The sequence below is a fragment of the Tamandua tetradactyla genome, chromosome 6 (genome assembly GCF_023851605.1).
Source record: "Tamandua tetradactyla isolate mTamTet1 chromosome 6, mTamTet1.pri, whole genome shotgun sequence".
Taxonomy (NCBI): Eukaryota; Metazoa; Chordata; class Mammalia; order Pilosa; family Myrmecophagidae; genus Tamandua; species Tamandua tetradactyla.
In genome coordinates, this window is record NC_135332.1 from 13,317,959 (window position 1) to 13,340,985 (window position 23,027).

General features: G+C 43.9%; 1 protein-coding gene across 8 annotated transcripts in view; it reads right to left on the bottom strand.

The window, feature by feature from the left end:
* Nucleotides 1-23,027, bottom strand: part of SLC39A11 (solute carrier family 39 member 11) — a 453,311-nt gene that overhangs the window by 165,659 nt on the left and 264,625 nt on the right. For 7 of the 8 annotated variants that reach the window (XM_077163701.1, XM_077163699.1, XM_077163698.1 and 4 more), the window contains one exon: nucleotides 8,146-8,316. The exons of the other annotated variant lie outside the window; for it this stretch is intronic. In XM_077163701.1, the coding sequence (XP_077019816.1) occupies nucleotides 8,146-8,316 (171 nt within the window). The remainder of the gene's footprint in view (nucleotides 1-8,145; nucleotides 8,317-23,027) is intronic. 8 annotated transcript variants of the gene reach the window in all.

Consider the following 23,027-nt stretch of genomic DNA (forward strand, 5'->3'; position numbering starts at 1 on the left):
CCAAAACATCAACTAGTTCCATCTCCCTACCTCATATTAGTGACAGCCCCTTCCAACATGAAAAAGTGAGAATGGCCATAGCCCAAATACCCCTAAAGAGTGGGGTAGAAAAATCAAAGGTGATGGTGGAGTTTCAGAGAGAAGGCAGGGTTTAACAAATGTATATGATTACTGAACAATTAAATTGATATTTCTTTTAGTCTTCAGTATCTTAGAGCAGCTAGAAGTAAAAACCTAAAATTGTGGAATTGTAACCCATGCCAAACACTGAAATATGCTTTACAACTGATTGTTGTGCTGTGCTTTGAAATTTATTGCTTTTTTTGTATATGTGTTATTTTTCACAAAAAAATTTTTAAAAGTCCACTGTGATAATAAAAACATATTTATTCCTTCTAGCCTCCTATACTCTAGAGCAGCTAGAATGAAAATTCTGAGATGATGGTATGGTAGCCCATGACAAACTCTGGGATCTGCCCTGTAATACTTGTTGAAGAGTGTCTTGAAAACTATTGCTTTTTTCTTTCTTTGTTTTGTTTGTTATATTATACAATCAAAAAATAAAAAAAAAGTTAATAGGTTGTAATGATACATGCCTCAACATGCATGAACACAGAAAACATGCTGAGTGAAAGAAGCCAGACACAAAGGACCACATATTGTATGATTCCATTCATAGGAAATCCCCACAATAGGCAAATTCATAGAGATGGAAAATAGATTAGTGGTGGCCAGGAGCTGGAGAGAAGGGGAAATGGGAGGAACTGTTAATGAGTACAGGTCTCGGGGGTGATGCAACGCTTCTGGAATTAGATAGTGGTGAAGGTTGCAGAATCCTGTGAATGCACTAAAAAACATTGAATTGCATACTTTAAAAGAGTAAATTTTATGGTATATGAATTAGATCTCAATTAAAAAAAAGTTAATGGGGCAATTTCTTCATTGTGGAAGGCTGTTTGACAGAGATGCAAATAGCAAAGTTTAGAAATTTTCTTTTCTTTATAAAGCATCATGGGAGTTTGAGGGAATGCCACAAAACAAAATTGCTTACGAGAGAGAAAAGGGGAGAGGAGGGCATGAGGGAGCAGGGTTGATGATCATGTAACTGCACTGTTGATGTTAGGAAGAGAAGGTCAGCAATAAATGCAAGCCATGAATTTGTTTTCTGTCACTGTTAACTGCCTGGTCATAGAGACAATTGAATGACAACATGAGCAGGGGCTGCGTGGGGTTAAGAAAAGTCATGGGGGGGGTGGAGGAAGGGGCCCCTGAGAGGTGGACGGTACCCACCCCCCTGCCCTGCCATCCTGCTGCACACACTCAAGCTAAATAAATATTATGTCTCTTTTTACCACCTCCCAACAACTCTCATTTACTGAAGGACCAGGGGGAATAAGTTGCTTGCGGAACTCAATTTTAAACAATTCTTTAGAAGCTCAAAGAAAAACAGCCAGGGATGGGTAAATGAGAAAGATAAAGCTGGCAGCCCATGGGAGATTCAGGGTGAGACTAAGGCTCTGTGAGAACCACTTTAGGCTTAAAAAGGAATGTTGTGCTGTTTAAGCCATTTCAGAACTCAAACTGAGCTTTTCCAACTCTGCAACAAAAGATTTCCTCAGGACCCTGTGGTTGGCTGAATACAGCCTCCAAATATATCCAGGGCCTAATCCTTAGAACCTGTGAATGTCACCTTTGCAAAAGGAACTTTGCAGATGTGCTTGGGTTAAGGACCTTGGCAATGGAGAGATGGTTGGGGATTATGCAGGTGGATTTCCAATGAAATCACAAGTATCCTTTTAAGACAGAGGAAGAGGGAGGTTTGGCACAGACAGGAGAGGAGGAGGCAACATGAGCACAGATGCTCAGAGAGGAGTCAGGCCACTACATGAGATGGAAGGCAAGCAGCCAGAAACAGCTGGGAGAGGCCAGGAATGGATTCTTCCCCAGAGCCTCTGACGGAGCACAGACCTGTCAGCACTTTGACTCTAGCCCAGTAAAACTGATTTCAGACTTCTGGCCTCCAAAACAAGATAAATTAGAGTTATTTTAAGCATCTAAGTTTGTGTTAACTCATTACAGAAGCAGCCACAGGGAACTAATACGGTCCTTCATTTTGTTTCCAACCTTTCTAGTAATGAAAACTATTTCACATAAGATTACCTCTGACATAAAGGAATAATTGTTACTTCTACATTTTTCCTGTGTGTTGGTGAGTAAAGGTATTGAGGTGGTTAGGGTGTGGAATTCCCTTCCCCAAACAATTTTGTCATGCAGGGTAACAACTATTCATTACAGCAAATATTAGCAATAAACCTTACAAAAACACAATGGAAATAATAACCAGCCTTAATCCCATCACTCAAGAAAACCCACTATTCATGTTTTGGTCTAGAAATTTACGTTACTATTCCTGAAAAAGTCATTTCTTTGTTAAGACCTCAAGCATTCCTTTTAAAGGATAATATGTAGTTTATTGGGAACTGTCAATAAAGAAAAGTCAATAATTTAAACCAATTGCCTTGCTATTCTGGAGGCCCCTAGCTCTACTGACCCCCAGCTCTATGTCACGACAACAACCAGCAACATGAACTTAATTCTAATGAGAGGAAAAGCAGAAAGGATATGATTCATCGAGTCCCTTCTGTGGACCTTTATAAATATTTTCAAACACAAACAGAAATAAGCCTCTGTCAATTATATTACGAGACCCACAGAAATCAGATGCCATCCTTTAGACTACCAGCTGGCCAAGATAGAAAGAGAACTAGGAAACCCCACTCTTGATGGCCTCTATTCTTCTAGAATGGAGAGGAAGCTAGTAGCAAAAACACAGTCCTTCTAGGGGCCCAGCTATATATACATATATTATATGTGTTACGACATGGGATCCAAAAAAATATGGCATGGACCTTGTTGCAAGGAGCCTCATCCAGGAGAGTAAACAAATACATTTAAATTATTGCAATTCAGTGCAATAATTATTATAATAGGAGCCAGCAAGGTGTCATAAAGGAAGCAGTGAATAACGTTTAATAAATGAAATTAATAACATCTTATCTACATGATTATTTACAAAATCATCCCATGTCAGGGCTGGAAGAAACTGCAGTGATGATTTAATAAAACCCCCTAGATTTTTCAAAGGCAGAAATGTTTGAATAAGTAACCTCTAGAATCTCTTTAAGTGCTAAACTTTACCTGCTCACATATATAGAAGTGGTATTATTTAATGCTGTGACAATAAACTTAGTAAGAACTCAATTGCTAGTTGATTTTTTTTAACTAGTTGATTTTTAATTCCACTCAAGACACAGAAAAGGAATTTGTTTTCCTAAGCCCCAGGAATCTTTGGAAGGCTTAGAGCCCTTGAATCTGTATAATACTGCTTGTAAAGTACTTTTACTAAGAGACAGTACATTCAAAAGGCAACAGTCTGGGTTGCTTTCATAGGAAACAAGTCATTTCCTTGGAATACCACTTTCCAGGTGACATAAGCACCCCTGGCCACCTCCGTAAATGCCCAAGGCAAAGGTCAGAGAAGCAGCCTGGAAGGAACGGGAGCGACACCTCTAGCTGTTATAGGGAGGTCTCCACCTCTGGACCCACGGACCAGAGGAGTTCACATCTGTGGGTCTCCATCAGTCATCACCAGTTTTCCCTAAAGTGCTTGCACAGCTGTATAATGGGGGTTCTTTCCTCTCTGTAGCTGTGGACAGCCTTCATGAACTACCTGTTGTGTGTACAGACAGCACTGTCTGGTGAGAGGGTCTACAGCTCTTAGCAGCTTCCTAAGGAGGGCTGCGAACCACAAGAGATGAATTGCACATGCATATTAAATATCAACCCCCATGCCGCAGGTGTATGCACACACGTACATGTGTGTCATAGCACCCTACCTACAGGAAACATGGCATTCATCAAAAAGCTTTCCTTTTTCCTTCCATATTTTAAAAAAATTAACAAAACATCACCTCTAGGACATAATAAACTCAATCAGCAAAGACTTCAAAGAATCAATTATCCATTTAGTCACTGTGAAAAGTTGATCGAAAAATCCAGAGACTTGGGGAACATCAAACCTCTAGTTACATTTCTAATAAACTATAAAGGATAATGTGAAAGAAGAGACCTTTTCAACGGTAAGCTGGCTACAGACAGGTTCTTGAAATGATTCTCATCTAGCATGAAGCTGCCAGAAAGTAATGGCAAAATGATGAGACAATCAAGAAATGAATTACCTTCTCTTTAGACTGGAGTAAGAAGATGGAGATTCAAGGAATGAGCCACAGCTAGGTCTTCAGAGATGTGTCTATTTGTATTTACACTATCAATGGCCTCATCCCCTTTCATGCATTTCAATAAAGTTTATATGGCAATGATTCATAAATTGATACCTCCAACTAAGGTATCTCTCCTGAATGCCGAACTCATATATTCAACCATCCAGGCAGGGTTTCCACCAGGAATGTCTTACAGACAGGCAAACCGTCAAGTCTAAAATTGAATCCCTAATATTCCCTCTAAAATCTGCTCCAGCTGCAGCCATCTCAGTGGATGCCAACTCCATGCCCGCAGCAGTTGGTCAGGCCCAAATCCTCAGGGTCCTTGCTAGTTCCTCTCTTTCTCTTGCACCCCACCTCTAGTCCATCAGCAAACCATGTGGACTCCACCCTTACTATATACCAGAACGGGGCCCCTTCTAATCATCTCCTGCACACCACTCTGTCCAAGACCTCATCATGTCCCACCAGATCGATGTAGTGAACTCCCCACAGATCTCTCTGTCTCCACCCTCACTCCTAGAGAACCTTTGAAAGCCCAAGTCAGGTTGCATGTACCTCTCATCAAATAGTGCGGTGGCTCATCTCCCATAGCACAAAAATGAAAAGCCTTACAAATGGACTCTGAGTTCCACCTAAGGCAAGCTGACCTTCCTGCCCTCATCTTGGACTCCTCTCCCTCCCATTCATGCTGCTCTAGGCACACTGGCCTCCAGGCTACTCCTCCTAAATGCCAGACATGCTCCTACCTCAGGGACTTTGCATAGGCTGTTCCTACCTCCTAGAGCATGCACTGGCCTCTAGACGTCTGCATGGCTGTCTTGGAAGCAGCCATCCAAGTGAGGCCTGCTCTGCCATCATATTTAAAACTGCAATTCCTCCCTGTAACATTCAACTATCTCCTCTGCCCAATGGAACATTGTCTTTTTTAAATAGCATTTAATTACCTTCTAATACACTATATAATTCACCTATTATCATGAGCATGCTTCTCCCTGCTCTAATGTAAGCTACAGGAGGCCAGGGACCCTGGTCTGTCTTATTATGGATATAATTCAAGTACCTAGAACATGATATTAAAATGTAATGAATAAAAGGCAGGACTGGGACAGAAATTCCCCCTCAAACCTCTTGATCACAGGCGAGCCAGCTGTTCTCCAGCTCACTGAGCCACCAGTGACTTTTCACCACTGCGCTGCTGAAGGAGAAGCCTGGCCCACTCGAGATGGCTTGTTTCAAAGGATACTTCAGTATTCGTCATGGAGCTACATGGTTGAACCTGGACTCAGAAACTCCAAAGATTCAGAAGAAGAATATCTGATGTAGGGTCATCAAATTTTGATGTCATTCCATACATCTTTCTATAACTCAGCTTTGCTTCTGGCCTTAATCCAATGTCTCACTAGCATCAATAAGCACTACATAGAGTGGTCTCCGGGTCCCACCAGCTTCCATCAGAGGAAACTATTCCAGTTGAGCGGGGCAGGGCAAACAATGGCAGGTGTGGGCATGGAATGGGAAGGGGCTCATCAGAGGAATGGGTATTCTTGGGTACGCAAAACCCATTACTATGGAATCTGGATCTAGGACATTTTTTTTTTCTCTTCCGGAGAGATGGAGAGGGACCATGATATGCCCAAGTGGTGTGGTTCTCTTATTCAGCTCTATTCAGCTCTAAATCCACTGGCTTTAGAGCTAAATCTTTATTCCTTTTCAGCTGGTTAAAATCTTGGCAGCAGGAAGGCGGCAAATACTGTGACTGAGTCAACATCATACAGTACCTCTCTCCCATTCCGATGACTAGTATTTAGCAGGCTGAGCACGACTTCAACAGTTTGCAAGCTGTCTTCTGCAAAACCCTCGGTCTTCTAGTGAGAAATTTAACAGATTGGGGGTGAGCACAGCCAGACCCCTCCACCAGAGCAAGCCCATCTCAATCTGTTCGGTGCACAGGGGTCCCACCTAAGATTTCATCTCAAAGCATACTGAATAGCAAGCAAGCTCTAGAAAACCAACCAAATAAGTTTTCTCTGAACCCAAAGGGAGGGGATAAAGAGGGACATGAGAGAGAAGCAGAGATGCTGATAAAAATTTAAGAAAACCAGACTACATCTGATCACAACAGAAATTCCTACAGTCAGGGTAGAAATAACAAAGCGCCACTCATCAACTGAAAGAGCCGCACTTACAAAGGAATTGGACAGAGGGTTTTTAGGCAGATTTCATGTACACTAGAATATATAAAACATACTGGAATTTTCAGTCTTTGAATATATATATATTAAAAAAAAAAGTTTCATCATTCAAAGCAAAAAAATATCAAATTAGCCACAGAGGAATAAACTCAACCTGGCCATGGCTTGCGCTTCTGCAGTACTGAAGCCAGAAGAGAAGAATCACATCTATTAGAGATTTGAAAAGAAAAACACTATACCCTTCGAACACTCTGCCCAGCCAAGTTGCTGCTCCTGTAGTAGGGTAACAGATTGACATTAGGAACTCTGCATAACTCGGAAAATACATTCTCTGAGATGCTTCTGATGAGGCTCATCACTCAGACCTGAGTCTTAAAACAACCAATGATGGATCTGAAAATGCAAGAACTCAAGACTGAGGAAGGTTGGCAGGAGGGTCATGGATGCTGTATTAGTTAGGGTTCTCTAGAGAAACAGAATCAACAGGAAATATGCGCAAATATAAAATGTATGAAAATGTCTCACGCAACTGTGGGAATGCGCAGTCCAAAATCTGTAGGGCAGGCTGTGAAGCGGACAACTCGGACAGAGGGTCTGGACGAACTCCACGGGAGAGGCTCGCCGGCCGAAGCAGGAAGAGAGCCTGTCTCTTTTGAATCCTCCTTAAAAGCCTTACGTGGATTAGATTCACTCATTGCAGAAGACACGCCCCTTGGCTGATTTACAAATGGAATCAGCTGTGGATGCAGCCGAAGTGATCATGATTTAATTCTACAAAATGTCCTCATAGCAACAGACAGGCCAGCACTTGCCCAACTAGACAAACAGGTACCACCACCTGGCCTAGTTGACACATGAACATGACCACGACAGATGCAAATAACTACTACAAGTCCTCAAATGCTCACATGGCCCAAGCCGCGTACCCACAGTATGTATAATCAGCATTTCATTTAATTCTCAAAAAAACCATTAATAGCATTGTCCCCATTTCATAGAAGAGAGACCAAGTTTCAGAGGCTCCTGTAACTTGTCCAAGACCAACTAGCTGATAAAATGGTAGCATAAAGTTTCCAAAATACATCCCAGGGAGTTCCTCATGTTTCCTCAATTTATTTTTTTTCACAATATCTTTATTCTTCCTTACACTTCCCTGAGTGTTATAGTTGCTCTAAAATGAACACATATGATTTTTGAAATAAAACACTAGCAAAAGGGCTAAGTACTTTTTTTTTCCCAATTAAGATAAATCCATAGAAACAAACCAAATTACTCCAAAGTGCTAAACAGAAAAGGATTAGTTAGGACATATCAGAAAACTGCCTGCCTAAAGAAAGCAGGTGAGGCAAAAGTCAGTGTTCAACTATGCTGGATTCAGTATTTTAAGAAAGCATTCAGCAGAACCAGCAGCACCCTTATTTTAAAAAGGTGCAGACTGTAGCAAAGTGTTGGCAGTTATGAAATTATGCTCCAGAAAACCTCAGAATAAGTATGTCAAGGAAATAACTGATAGGGAGAAATAGGAAAAAGAAATTGTCTCAGGTAAGTGGGAAGGGGCAATTTAATGACAGATGGCCGATCACACCCCAGCCCCTCCCACATGGCGGCTCCCACCCTCTTCCAGCCGTAACCTGCGGGCAGGTGGCCGGGCCCTCCGGGCAGGGGCTCACCTGGGATGTTGTGGATGGTGACAGCCAGGATGAGCAGTGCGATCCTCCTCCAGCCGGGGCTGCTGGGCAGTGGGGGGCTCCCGTGAGAGGACCCAGTGGGGGCGAGCCCCTCGGGAAGGCCAGCGGCGCCCACCCTCCTCCTTTGGTGCGCCTCACCATTCTCGCTCTTGTCTGTGCGGAAAAGAAAGCGGGGTGAAAATGGGGGCGCCACGGGGCAGGGATGCGTCCAAGAGGGGGAAACGCTCTGCTTCCAGTCCCCCTGCAGACCTTGTATTCTTTGGTTCCTTCATTCATTCATTCACTCAGTCATTCATTTGTTCATTCGTTTCAGCCAGCGTTCGTTGATTAGGCCACCAGGGCTCAAGGTGTGGGTACTAAGAAAGGTTAAAAAGATGAAAATGGGATGTCTTAGCAATTCCATTTAAGATAAGCAGGGCTGGTGGTACCCTGGAGCCTGGGCTCTGCCCTGATGGCCTACTGGGTCCTGGCTCAGCCACTCATCAGCTGGGGGCGCTGAACAAGCCATGGAAGCTCTCCCGCCTTAGTTTCCCGACTCATACAATTGGAATAACAATAGTCCCCGCACCATGAGGGTTTTGTGATGATGAGATGAGATAATAAATACTCGGGGCTTAGAACAGCGCCGGGAGGTGCTCAGTGCTGCAGGTGTTCGCGGTTTTGTTTATTTTTCATGTTCTTCTTTTCCACAGCTCTGCAGAATTACATAGCACCCAGCTCTGCTCCGGGTTGGCCAGGCAGACTCTCTCCCCAGGGGTGGGGGCCTGGAACGCGGAAGGACTAGCCCATCCACTGTAAGGGCATCCAGGGTGCACCCGGAGCACAGCCCAAGGGAGGCAGCCTGCCAGGCAGAAGGGCAGACACACATCGACCCGCAGAGACGGGAAGGAGCCACATGGGCAGAGAGAGACCTGGACAAAAGGCAACTGGGTGCTGGGGACTGGGGCCTCATGGGCCAACTAAAGTTCCAGCCCTTGGGGTTCAAAATCCAGCCGGCCTTGTAAAAATTCCTCTTTAGTTTGTATTTGGCGAGTATCCAGATTGTCCCTGAGACCCATGGTCCCCTGAGTTATTTGTCTAGTCCTAGGGAGAGGCACGTAGCTTGGATCTGAAATACAAGATGCAAATGGGGTCAAGTTTCCAGGCTGGGTCACAACATCGGATGGATCTGTGGGAAAGATGTCCCGGAGGAGTGGCTTGAGCAGGTCTTAATCACACGATGCTACAAAGAGAAAGAAGCCTCTCCCTAGCGCTTGTGAACCTGTGAGCATAGCTGAGATGTAACAGCAGGGCATCAAAATGTGCTTTTAGGGTCTTCACTGTGAGTAAACAAACCATACACTCAGCTCGGCTTGCTGCCACAGAGGGATTCTTGGTGCCCCTTTCACTCTCAAAAATGTCCCCGTTCGGACAATAAATTAGGTGCCCCCCTCCCCCCTGCCAAGCTGTGGGAAACACCAGAAGCTGGGTGCTCAGCTCTGTTGGGGAAAACCTCACCCGACTTCATGGTCGTCTACCTAACGGATAAGAGGGAACTCTCCAGGCTATTTCTACTCCTCCCCATTTACAAAATGCCCACAAGAAAAAGAACTCTCATCTTCAAGCTGAAAGTTGGAGAAAAGTTTTCCCAAAGCCAAATTAAGCAGCAAAAGGCAACTCTGTGGATTCGTCTACCCCTGAGCATGCATTTCAGACCCAGCCTCTCCTTGGCCCTTGGAAAACCAGGCAGCGGCTGTTGAGCTTAGACACTGTATAAAGACGAGACTGTTACTATGAAAACTTCTTCGGATCTTTGACTCTCTTTTCAGATTCTCCTGCTTCCATGGAGTATCATTTTATATTTCAAAAACATGACAGGGGGAAAAATGCTCTCCTCTTGAAAATCATTTTGTATTTGTTTACTCATACTGAGCAATTACAGCCTTATCCATAAGGAGAAAGAGAAGGAAAAGAAATAAGAATAAGATGTCAAAGGACAGGCAGACTCGCTGAGCCCCACGTCCCGATGGGTTCTCTGTTACCAACAGCTGCCTCTCAGTGCCCTAGGGACCAAGAGGCTGTCATTGCTTCTGCATGATGCCAGGATACCAGCGTCCAAAGGTCCGCAGCCACAGGACCTGGCCCCCGGAATGTGTAACTGTTTTAAATGGAAAGCAGCTCCTCCCAGACAATCCTCACAAGAGGTGAAGCTAAGTTCTCACCGTCTGGTGTCCACACTGCATGTGTGCCTGTACGTACAACTGCTAATAGGTGCCAATTTCCCTGACCTCAGATGTCAGACAGCTTTCGTATATGTATGCACACGTATGGACATGTGTGTTTTTTTACCCACACATGGCAGGGAGGTGTTTTTCACATCTTGACAATATCTGGGCAGCTCAGTCTGCAGAGGCTACTCTGGAAAATGAACTAAGCATCTGGGATCTCAAACCCCTAAATGCTAATGGTCGAGTGGGGTCTGGAAGCTAAGCAGGCTGGGGCAGACGGCTCAACTTGGGTGCTCTCTCTCCTAGGCAGGTCAGTAAACATTTCTGGTGCCAGGGCTCCCTCTGAGGCACAGGTCTGCCGTACATGCTCTCCAGTGGGAGGTGATGAGGACGAAGCAAAGAGAAGATTATCTCTGCCCTGAGGGACTTTATAATTTAATAGGACAGACAGAGAAGACACAAATAATTCCTTTAAATGTAAGGGGCAGAAATGTGCACTCTTTAACGAGCACTGAAGCTAAGTGTGTTTTTGCCAGTGTCATAAAAGCCTCCAACCCTGAATCGAGCAAAGCAGCAAATGTACAGAGAGCAACATTTGGGAGACGCCACGAGCAAATTCCAGAAACACAGCATGTTTAATAGGAGCATCGTGAGGTAGAGAGAGTTATTAACGCAAGTAAAGATGCACGCCTCGCCTCGGGGTCTCAATGTGTGAAAACTGATCTCGTTTCCCCAGTGGGAAAGCGGGAGAGTGAGAAGGTCTGATGTAACTGTGAAAGTTAAATAAGCCATCATTTGGGAACAGCCACTAACGGGTCTGCAGCGAGGCAGGTGAGTCCAAACAAGCCATTGCAGCGAGTCCACATGCAGCCTGAGCAATGGATGTGGTGCCCTTCCCGGCACGGCTGAATCAGCAATCCGCCCCGTACCATCAATGGCAAAGGACAGCTGGTGGACGGAGGCAATTGCCAAAGCCAGGGTGGGGACTGGGAGAGTACCAGGGAGAAGAGAACTGGTGAGGCTTCTTGAAAAAGGAACGTTGTGGTTGCTTTCAAAGTAGGGTTAGGCAGAGGGGAGCAGGAAGGCCGTTTAGGGACGGGACGGCCAATGTTGTGCTCAGAAATGGAAAACGGCAGCACTGAAACTGGCTAATATATACTGAGGACTGGCAGCGCGCAAGGGGCTCTACCTAAATCTTGTGCCCGGTGCTGGAGAGCAGAGGGGTTCAGTAACTCCTGGTCACAGAGCCAGTCCCTGGTAGATTCAGACATAGCTCAGGTGCTCTGTCTCCAGAGGTCATTCTCTGGAGTGACTCTTGTGGTTGATTTGGGGTTGATCTATCAGTTCCCTCATCACCCCGAAGGGATCAGAACTCCCATTGGAAGGCTGCAGAGAGGGGCTGATGAGCTCCCATTGTGTTTCGCCTGAGAGGAAAAGGCATTGAAGAAATCTTTTCTCTATGATCACTCCCACTCACAGACCAACCCTGACCCATTAGACTTATTTTTTCTAAGTGTAAAGCAGCTGTAAGTAAAATACATTTATCAACACCAAGCATAGAATATAAGGCTACAGTTCTTTCAACAAGGTGAAAAGGAAAGTTGTTCATTATCAAAAGCATTTTTTTTTAAACTTAGAATGGAGCATCTAAGAATCCACATTAAGAAGCAACCCTCTGTGGGGCTCAGTCTATTGTCCTCCCCACTTTGTTTTTTCAGGAGAGGCATCACCTTGCTTGCCTTAGGAACGAGAAGCACAGGGGAACAGTCTTTGCGCCGACAGGTGGGCCATCTCACCGGACTCCTCTGCTCCTAGGTGCTCCTGCCCCCCCACATAGGGGGCATAGCTCTTGTCCCAGCAGATTGTATGGCTGAGCAGGAACAGACCCTTATGGGCTGGGCCCGTAAGTGAGCCCCAAATCCCTTTGGGATTTGGCTTCCTCCCCTGTGAAGTGAAAGGACCCTGGACAATTCCTCAGGTCAGTGGCTCTAAAAACCATTTTGGATCAGGAACTGGGGGTATCAAGGTATGGCGAAAGTTCTGATTCTCTCAGAATCAGAGAATCAGATTATCAGGTAAAAAAATAAAAAAACATGATTTCAAAATAATTTTTGAATCTTTTGGATTCAAGGGCCTCAGGCTGAGACCAGCTTGCTAAAGAAATGCCTGATCAGCCTTCGTTTTCATAGCCCACAGGCCGCTCACAACAGGAACCCGTGAATGTTTGTGGTCCCTAATGTTGGCGGAACTGACCAAATCTGAAGTGCCTAATCAGGGAATCTCAGCCTCCTGTGAATCCAGCAATGCTAACTAACAGATCACCAGCCATGAGAGCGTTAAGACATCCCCAAGATATCACTAGGGATGCTTTAGTTGGATTGGAATAAAGAGACATCCTCATCTGCTAGGCACAGAAATCTCCCAATCCCTGAAAAAATACATTCTTACAAAACCCGTTACAAAACCTCAAAAGAAGGGTAGACAGCTGCACATATTCACCACACAGCACATATACAGAGACAGGCCAATCAAAAGTAGGAAAGGAAGAGGTACATTTATATATATTTATTTACATTTTTCCTTCCTTCTTGTTTCCCAGAGAATCAGCACAATCTCGGGGGAGAAATTGCATTATCAATATGAATGTGAAAATGTTTGCTAAGCATTTGGTTCTGGTTATTTAACCATATATAGGATTAGAATGATTTCCTTTATATAAGCCATGCTAACCTTGACCATGAAATAACTTCTCAACATGGGTTAGCATCAACCACGGCACTATAGAAACCAGAAGACCACGTTGTCTGTTACCTGGGAGCTCAAGACAGACAAGGAGTTTTTTCCCAGGGCTGGCAAAGAGCCTTCAGCAACCAGACATCCAAAAAAGAAAGTCTGGGACCTTCTCAAAACCGATTTGCAACTCTCATACCGTTTCCTTCCGTAAAGGTGTAAAAAGCCTAACCACATTAAAGATCTTTTCCCACAATCCCTAGACGATTACTTCCATTTCTTTCTGCCCTTGCCCAGGTCATGCGCACTGGTGATTTTTTGTTTGTTTGTTTGTTTGTTTTACATGGGCAGGCACCGGAAATCGAACCCGGGTCCTCGGGCATGGCAGGCGAGCATTCTTGCCTGCTGAGCCACTGTGGCCTGCCCACGCGCTGGTGTTTTGCACATTCGTAGTCAGATGTGCTGTGGTGAAGGGCTCAGAGGCCACACTGCCCACGGTCTGCTCAAGGAGCCATTGCTTATTAGCTGTAAGGCTTTAGGAAAATGATAGAACTCTCTGGGCCTCATTGTAAATGGGTCGTATAATCTACTTCATAAGGTTGTTATGAGAACTGAAATAAATTATATATTTAAAGCATTTGGCACAAGTGCCTGGCACACAAAAATACAACGTTAGCTATTACTATTGGTTTTATATCCTATGGCACAATTTCATGTTCTGCTTTCTTTAAAACTACAGAAATAGTTTCTACATTTCTTAGCCTCTGTGACTCTACTTTTTCACGGCTAAAGGGCATTTCACTTAGTTCTCAGCCTATCGTTTGCATGATCATTTCTTTTTTATTCACTTTTTCTTTTTCAAAAGCTGTAAGGTGCAGTACCTGGCTCTTGCCACATGAGGGGGGCGGATGCTCTCTCTGCTTCCTTCCACCGCGAATGGGCACTCTCCCCCCACCCCTCCCGTGGGAAGTACCCTCTTCCTTGACTTCATGCACTAGTTTTTTATTTTATGGCTTCATGAGTAACATATGCCACTGCAGATTGTGAAAGAGGGTGGACCTATCCCAGGAGACAGCTTAGCCCATAAGGAAAGTTCATTCTGTAGACAGGGGAACTCTGAAAAGATCCCTAAATTTTGAATGTGCTTGTTTTTAACTAATTGTTGGCCAGCAATTAGTTTTCTAAAGTTGGACTACAGAGAAGCCGAAGCACATGTGGCTTTCACAAATGCAATTGCCACATGCATTTGAAAACAAACCAGAGAAAATTCCCTTCATTTACCCATTATCTTCTTTCCACCCTCCACTACCTCTTTCCAACTAATTCTACCTCAATTTGCCCTAGAAGAGGGGAAGCTTCTGCTGAAATGGAAAGTCAAAGACATTAACACTTGCTTTTTGGCCTTCTGGGAGTTTAAGCCCTGGTGGCTTAAGGGACAAAGGGTATTTTTAAGGGGCTGATTTTGACTCGTTGACATTTTGCCTTAAATGTATCTTTCGAACTTTTGAACACCTGCGATATGATGCGATTGTCAGGAATTGGGACGAGGGGACTGCTTTAGATTGAATGCAGTCTATCATTTGGCGAGAGGCAGTAGAAAGAGGGGAGGGTGGACAATGTGCCTTCCCCAGAGAAATTCCAGCTGCTTCTCTGAGCCTGATAAGGCTACCCGCTCCTTCGAGCTTCAAGAACCCCTTTGGACAGCGAGCAGGACAGGCTACCAATGTAAAGTCTTGGCAAAAACCCAACAGCACAGCATTTACTGAAATTTCATCCATTTCATATGTTTGATAGATTTAAGTGGCTAAGGCAGTGTCCCAGTCAGCCACTTCACCCAATTCACCTGGCTGCTGGGCAAGTGCCCCAAATAAAATATCCCTGCTGGTCACCTCATTTCTGGCCATAAAAGTATAAATGCATGTTGAGCAACCTTGGAAAATCTCAAAGTATACAGAAGAAAATTTAAATCACATCACCGAAAAAATAATCTATGTTTAGTTTGTTGTATTGCCTTTTATGCTTTTTCTATGTGGTTTTACACAGCTGAGATAGCATTTTATATAACTGTAGACTGCTTTTTATTCCCACCAAACATAGCATCAGCATTTCCCCCAATGATTAAAAGCCTTTTATAATCTATTTCCAGCTATACAAAATATTCTTGCATTCCCATGGCATTGAGCTTTTAGATTGTTTCTAAATTATTTTTTGCATAAATATCACTTCAAAACCTTTAACCTATATAAGCCATCAGAAATTTGGACGAAATTCCCAGAAATTGAACTGATCAAAAGGCCTTGATGCGTTCGTCTAATGAACTTCCAGAAAGGTCTTGCCATTTACCTTCCCAGAACAGTTTCCAAGTTCTCATGCCCTTTCTTAGTTGGCTCTGGGTATTTCTCATTTAAAAATAAATGTGTTCATTTATGGGGGAAATGGTATTTCCTTTCATTTGTATTTCTCTGACCACAAGTGAAGTTGAACATTTTTCATAGCTGCAGGCATATTTTTTTTCCTTCTTTGTGAAGTGTCTTCTGCCCAAATGGGGCCTCATTTAGTAATGATCATGTGATTAACTAATTCCTTACAGATGCGGGTTATTTTCCTGTGTCCACTCATGTTTGTCAATGACTAATGAGATGGAGCTGGGAGCAGGAGGCATTTATTACACCCCAGACTATGTGTCTACATGGCCAAGGTGGAATTTCAGCCTCGATTTTTTATTTCTTTTTGAGATGCTTCACATCATCATGCCTGTTTTTAAAAAAACGTGCCTGGCGCTTTACTTATGCCACTATATGGTAGGGTCCCCAAAGCTAATTTTCTCAGGACATTTTCTCACCCGCTACTGAAATATCGCTCTTTTCAAATGCAAGGGATGTCTGCGAGCTTTCCTCGCTCCCCTAGTCTTCTCTCCCTCCATGGCCCTAGGACACACGGTCCAGCAAATAATTTGGTAAAAAGCGCAGGTAGCAAAATGGATCTGTTGTGAATCAGGATCCTTGCTAGAATTCCCAGACTTAGCAAATGCAAATACAGGGTGTCCAGTTAAATCTGAGTTTCAGATAGATAATAAATATTATAATGCAAGTGTATCCCAAATATTGCATGGGACATACTTATTCTGAAAAAATGTACATTCGTTATCTGAAATTCAGATTCAACTGGGTGCCCTGTATGTTTTTTTCTGGCAACCCTACTTGTGCCAGGTTTAGGTTCTGAGTTCTATGGTGGAGAAAATTTGGGCAAAATGATCACACCCTATTATATAGCTGCCACACACTTGTCTTGGTGTAAAACCTTTCACGGATGCTTGTGCATGGGTGACGCATAATCCAAGATAGGAAATGATTCATTGGAGACCAAGGAAACTTTCTGGAAAAAATAACTTTAGCATCTATAATGCTTAGCAACTAAGAATTATAGATACTTATGTTATCATATGTTATTATAGTTCAAAAGCTTATAAATAAGTTTACCATCATGTTTCTTAAACTCCAGGAGAAGCTTTTTTTAATTACTATTTTTTATTTTTATTTATTTATTTATATTTATAAGCTTTTGAACTATAATAGAGATCTCCATTTCTCATTCTAATAATCACAAGCCCCAAGATGACCAGAGGGCTAAAAGCTGCCAATGTAAGGATGCCGGATCAATCCCCTTATCTTTTCAGTCAGTTTATATATGCCAGGGCACTGAAGGTAACCCAGGCCTTACCTTTGATGCTTATGAATAAGCGATTGCTTAGCGACAACACAGATATAAATAGATACACATAACCGGTAAAAATTAAATGTACATCAGAAGAAGAAATGGGTTCACTATTAGCTAAGCATGTCTCATCCATTAAGCAAACCACCCACTAAAAATGTCCCCTGTTCCAAGTTTCTCAGCTGGATGACAATTTCTCCTCTGAGGCAGCAGAGTCAAAATTTGCAGTAAGATGAAAACGTCCTACCTACCCGATCAGCTCTTCAGCTTCAGAAGCATAAACAACAATGTAATCAACACGAACTCATTCCTGATGTATTAATTATGGTGTAACAATATATCCCATGTGGGCTCCAGAGCCGCTTCTCGAGTTCTTGGGACTAACAACCACCCAATAACCCACCAGTACACGTGTGTGTGGCAGAGATGCCCTGGGTGGGAGAGAGACCATCACCGCTTTGGGGGGTCCAGCAGCAAAAGCCAGATGATTCAAGAAAGCCCCTGCACACTGGTTGGAGAAGCAGCGCTTTGAAGAATATCAGGCCTTTACGAGAGCTTTACAAATGGCGCCCTGATGCCCCCCACGAAGGTGGGAGATGCTTACTTAACTCTCAGGCTCGTAAAGCACCAGGTCAAGGGGGCGGTGCCTGCCTCTGGGCAAGTGCCCCACAGCTGACGTGTTTGGTGGTCACTGAGCTCCCTTTCTCCTTGGAGGTACTAGAACTCTGCCATCTTCTCTAGTTCTGAGAATAAGAATTATGAGTCCACACGGCCATACCACATGTGTGGAGTGAAGACCACAGAGCAGAAGGGGGGCTGTACGACCCCATGGCCTGCCCTACCCTGGTGCTACGGAATTGGAACCTCGGGGAAAGGGATGCGGGGATCTGCATGAAACCACCCCAAGTGACTCAGGTACAGACAAATTTTGAAAATTAATGCTTTAGATTGCCGAATGACAAGCTAGCCTGAGCTATTCCTCTGCATCTAAATATACTTCTAGCCAACTATTATGGCCCAATTAGGTGTCTCAAGGTAAGACACAGGGATGCACCTAACCGTTGGTGTACCTGGGCACCCATGGGGACATGTGCTTCTCTTTCTTTTACAAAATCACAGTGGGGAAGGCAAAGGAATGTAAAACTAGACAGTGAAGAGTAACCATCATTTCTTTACATCAAATCCTCTTTTTTTAGAGATTATGGGCCATCACAAGTGGGATAGACTAGGAAATGCAACCACCAGCATAGGAATTGAGAGGAAAGTTAATTCCCCCAAACCAAGGCATTTTCTCATCTTCCCTTAGTCTATATATCAAATGCCCCTTTTCTTCCCTTGTCCTAGAATTTGGAACCCTAGAATCAAAACAACATGACACTGCCAATAAAAACTGTTAGCTGCTACAGCCAAGGGGGTATAAATATTGCCAGCATCGGCTTTATTCTCTAGCTTTATGATTTGTGAACTACAATAGAAAAACAAACTCTTTCTTTTGTCAAAGGCTTCATAAGTGAGCGATAATGTGGTGGTTAAAAAGGTTTAAGTGACACTAACATTCCAAAATCATTTCTTGGTTTCTGGATTTTGTTGCTTTCCATAATGTAAACAATGGATGCCGAACACAGGGCAGTAACTGGAGATGAAAAGAGAAGTCAAACATGTCCCTGAAGATGGAGGTTCTGCTCTTTGTTGCAAATAGATCAAGAGAGCTGTGATTTCACCTGGAGTGCAAAGGGCAGCCCGTAAGTCCAGGCCAGCTTCCGCAGGAAGCTTCACCAGCCACAGGCCCTCCGTGGCAGGCAGTGGCAGCCAACTCACTCATTGAGAGGCTTCTGAGGGGCCATGAACCCCACCAGGAAGGCGCACCCCCGTCCTGGCACCCACACAGGGCCGAGGGAGACCAGGAAGCTGCCTGCTCCATGCACAAAATGCTGCCATAAACCCCTCAAGGATGGCACCTCTGCCTCCCATGCCGGCTGCCCCCTGCTTGGCCGCCCCTGCTCAGACCTCTCCCTCTGCCGCGACATCCATCCGAGTGGCCACGCCAAGTCCCCCAGCTGTGAAAGAGGCTGAGAAAGTGAAGGTCTAGTAAACCCAACTTCTCTTACTCACTGGTGGGGAGTGGGTGGTCCTTTAGGCCGGCTGAGTCCGAGAGGTGTTTGCTGCCCAGGAATCATAGAATGTTAGGGCCAGAAGTTGACCTGATTCAGCTCATTTATAGTATGGAAGAAACTAAGAGAGAGAGAGAGAGAGAGAGAGCGAGCAAAGGAAGGAGGAGGGGAAAAGGCCCCCAAAGGGAAACTTTATTTATGCCCATATCCATTTATGCCCTTAATATACTAGCCTACATTGCATTTTCAACAGATTTTCCTCTCCCTTTAGGAAGACACAATCAATTAAATGATTGGAATCTATGGCACAGAATTCTCAGGCCAGCTCTAATGTTGGCTCTAACATTCTATGATTCCCAGGCAGCAAACGCCTCTCGGACTCAGCCAGCCTAAACGACCACCCGGTCCCCACCAGTGAGTAGGAGAGCAGCTATTTCCAGGGACAGGGTTTAGAGGATGCTGTTCCAGCCCAAGAAATACCCCTTCAAGGACAGCTTATTCCAAGTGTTTGTAAAATAAGAAGGTCCACTAAACGAAGAGCAAATTCACTGGCCCAGAGATGACAGCATCTCTTTGAGCCTAAAGTAAAAGGCACAACTTTCCCTCAAAACTTACAAAAATATTTTCTGGTCATATGAAAATTTCTATACATTATAGAAAATTTAGAAAATACTAAAAACTAGCAACCAGTCACCATCCAGAGGTGACCATCTTTGAAGAATCCTGATGATCTTTTTTTCTATATATATATTTATACCAGATATGTGTGTGTACAGGAGTGTACAGGGGCACAAACACACACACACTTCTTTCAATTGCATCATCCTGTTTTGAAGCATGAGTTTGCATAGCAATGAAGTGTGAACATATTCCACACCACAGGCATTATCCTGAATCAGTGGCTCTTAACTGAATTTCCTTTCACTGCAGGCAGTCAAGAAGGGAAAATGCAGGGTTTCCAGGAGCCAGACAGAGAATTAAGGGTACATAGGCACGATTCTTTTCCATTAGAAGAAAAGATGTGTTTATTGTCCAAAGATTTTCAAAGTCAGGCATAACCCATTACCCCGCCAGAGCATCAGAGAGCTGCGATACTTAGTGTAATAAATACTGCCTGGACAAGAATTTTAACTGCCACTTAAAAATTGGCCAAATGTTGGCAGAACTTAAAAGGGCTGTTGCAGCTCATAATGGGACTTCCATAATGTAAATGTTATCTTTATGATCGGTTTCGGAATCTTTCCTTCTTTAGGCTCAGCTTAGATAGTCTCTTAGAAAGAACGTATGTGTGGAGGGGGTTTCTGTTTGCTGCCGTTTTTTTTCCTATTTCCATTTGCAAGTGCATCACTTCTCTGCCGTCTGTAGATCCCCTTCCCCCATCCATAAACGCCATGAGGTCAGGGCTTGGCGCTGTCCGGGTCACAATCGTATCTGCAGCATGGTGTATGAATTGGCAAGGCCTGGAGGCAACTTATCTATGCGTGACCTAAATAAAAGCTGACTTGTCTGTGCATCGGGAAACCACCCCCACACACCTAAGACAGGTTATCTGAGATAAGTTAAGCTGAGACTCTCTGAGCTTGCACAAATGCTAGGATTTTCTGACATTCTTGGTCCCTGTGTCTTCATTTCCCAGAAAATGACTTCAGGACTTTTTGTCTGAGGTAGATAAATTTGGTTTGTTTAGTATTCCATCCCCTTAGAAGGTTTGATTTTCTTATTATTTTGCTTAACCAAGTATATCTTTCTTTGTGTAATTTCACTGTATTTGCAACATAAGCTGCCTCCCTCTCTGGGAAAAATGTGTGCTTTTGTCAGTATAGCACATTCCCCAATTTGAAAAGTGTCTCCTTTTAAAATAAACACATTTTCTTTTCTAAACACTTAAAATTTGTTTTTTGATAAGCACTAGACGTACCTGGCACAAAGTAAGTATTCAACTGTTTGAGGAATTAATAATGAAAGCCCCATGTACGTCCCCCCCTCAATATCTGTTGTGAACAAAACTCCCTATGATGTACATATCACATACCTGCCTCCGTGTGTGATATGTATAAATAGAGAAATATGTATATGTGGGGAGACACATAAAAAACAATAATAATAAAAAATAATGAAAGCCAATGAGCCATTTTGTCCAGAAAAAAAAAATGTCTTCACTCATTTACACATAATATTTTGAACATCAGGGGGTTCATGGGATTACTTGAGGTTAAAAACCTCATTCCACAATATTCTATCCAATAGACAGACCAACACTTGTTTATCCAAATGCCTGTTGTTTTTTTTTTTGACAGACTTTTTCCTGTAAAACGCCAGGTGGTAAATATTTTCTATTTTGCAGGTCATTCCATCTCTGTTGCAACTGCTCAACTCCACTGCAAAAGCAGCCAAAGACAATCTGTCAACAAATGGGTGTGGCTGGTTCTAATGAAACTTCATGTGAAAAAACACGGAGCAAGGTGGATTTGGCCTGCAGACCCTGGTTTGCTGAACTTTAAAAAGCAGGACTTTAAAAATCTCTTTAATATTAATATCTTTTGGTCATTAGTGGCTATCTGAGAATTACCCTCAAGTCTTTCTGCTCCCTGAGAAATTTAATTGCCTTGGTCCACCCAGGTAATCCAGCTATGTGTGAATCACCACTAAAGCCAGGGGTCAGCTCCACCAACTGAAATAAGAGTCCAGAGCACGAACCCTACAACTGAACGCTGTCCCCATGAAAAAGCACCCCAGGGAAATGCATGCAATTATTTGGCTTTATATTTGTGCCACACTTTGTCTGACCAGGTCCTTGTCCCCCAGTGCTCCCTGTCCCCTGAGGCCATTCAAATGAGCCTGAACTTGCTAAACCCACGGTTGAACTTGAGTTCAGTGCACCTGGCATTCCAGGGAGCACTATGTAGCCAGTGGAATTAGACAAAGCTCCTCGTGGAACTTTCTCCATATTAGCTCTCTTGGAGGTGCTGCCCTGTCTACTCACAGAAGTAGCTACTTCAACTCTATCTTTGCCAACTGACAAAGAAAAAAATAATTAAACAGAGGGGAGAAAGAACAGCTACATGGATAGTAAGTGGCAACCTGAAAAAAATTATAACCCTCACTCTTAAGGCCCATATCATCACCAGAGCCCTGTGACACACAGCAGTGCAAGACGAAGCTGAGTTTTGGCCCATGACCATCTCTCTCCCCCTTCAGGGTCAACTGTCCCTGACTGAGTATCTGTTACGTGCCACACAATGCCCTAGATGTTTAACCACGTGGCAAACCATTTATCTCCCTTAAACCTAGAGGTGGCTCTTTAAGTCCCATTTTACAGCCAGGTGAGGGCTACCTGTGGGCTACCTGCTGCCCCTCCTTCCTCTAGTTGCCCAACTCGTCTTTTCAGTCTGCCCAAAAAGCCACCACGCAGCTCCATGCAGCCCGTCATGGTCGTTGACCATCCACCTTCCATGTGTGACCCAAGTGCTGTCCAAAGGAAGAGCAGGTTCAGGAAGTGGGAAGCCCAGAAGAGCTGACGAGACAAGGCATATGAACCAGCGGGCATTAGAGCCCTCTTCTCGCTTCCTATTCTTGCCTCAAAGAAGACCCTTCCTTGCTGAGATTGGGTGCCCCAGACTGACTGGATGCAAGAAAATGGCATGAAGATTAACAAGGGGTTATTCAGACATGGGACAGGTGGGTGAGCTGCATCTCAGCAGATGAATTTATAACCAGAAAATAATCCCTTGTTGATAAAGTTTGAGGGCAAGTGGCTCAGGTTTCCCTAAAGATCCAGAGAGACATTTCCTTTTGCGGAGGAAAGGGTCTATGCAGTCATGACAAAATATCCTACCACAGAGAACCTGCAAGGGACAGAATCCCCAGCATTCTTTTAGTTAGAGATGAGCCCTGTGTTAGCACAACCCACAAGGCCAGAAGAGGGAAGCCAGTCTAGGCCCCAGCTGGCCGGCCATTCCCGGGTTAGAAGGGTGATTTTCTCATCAGCCTGGGCTTTTAAATAAGGTGCAATTAGCACAGCATTGAAATGCAAATAATTTACACATTATGTAAATGCAGCTAAATGTTGGTCTCTAAAAATTTGTTTTCTTAATTAGCTAAA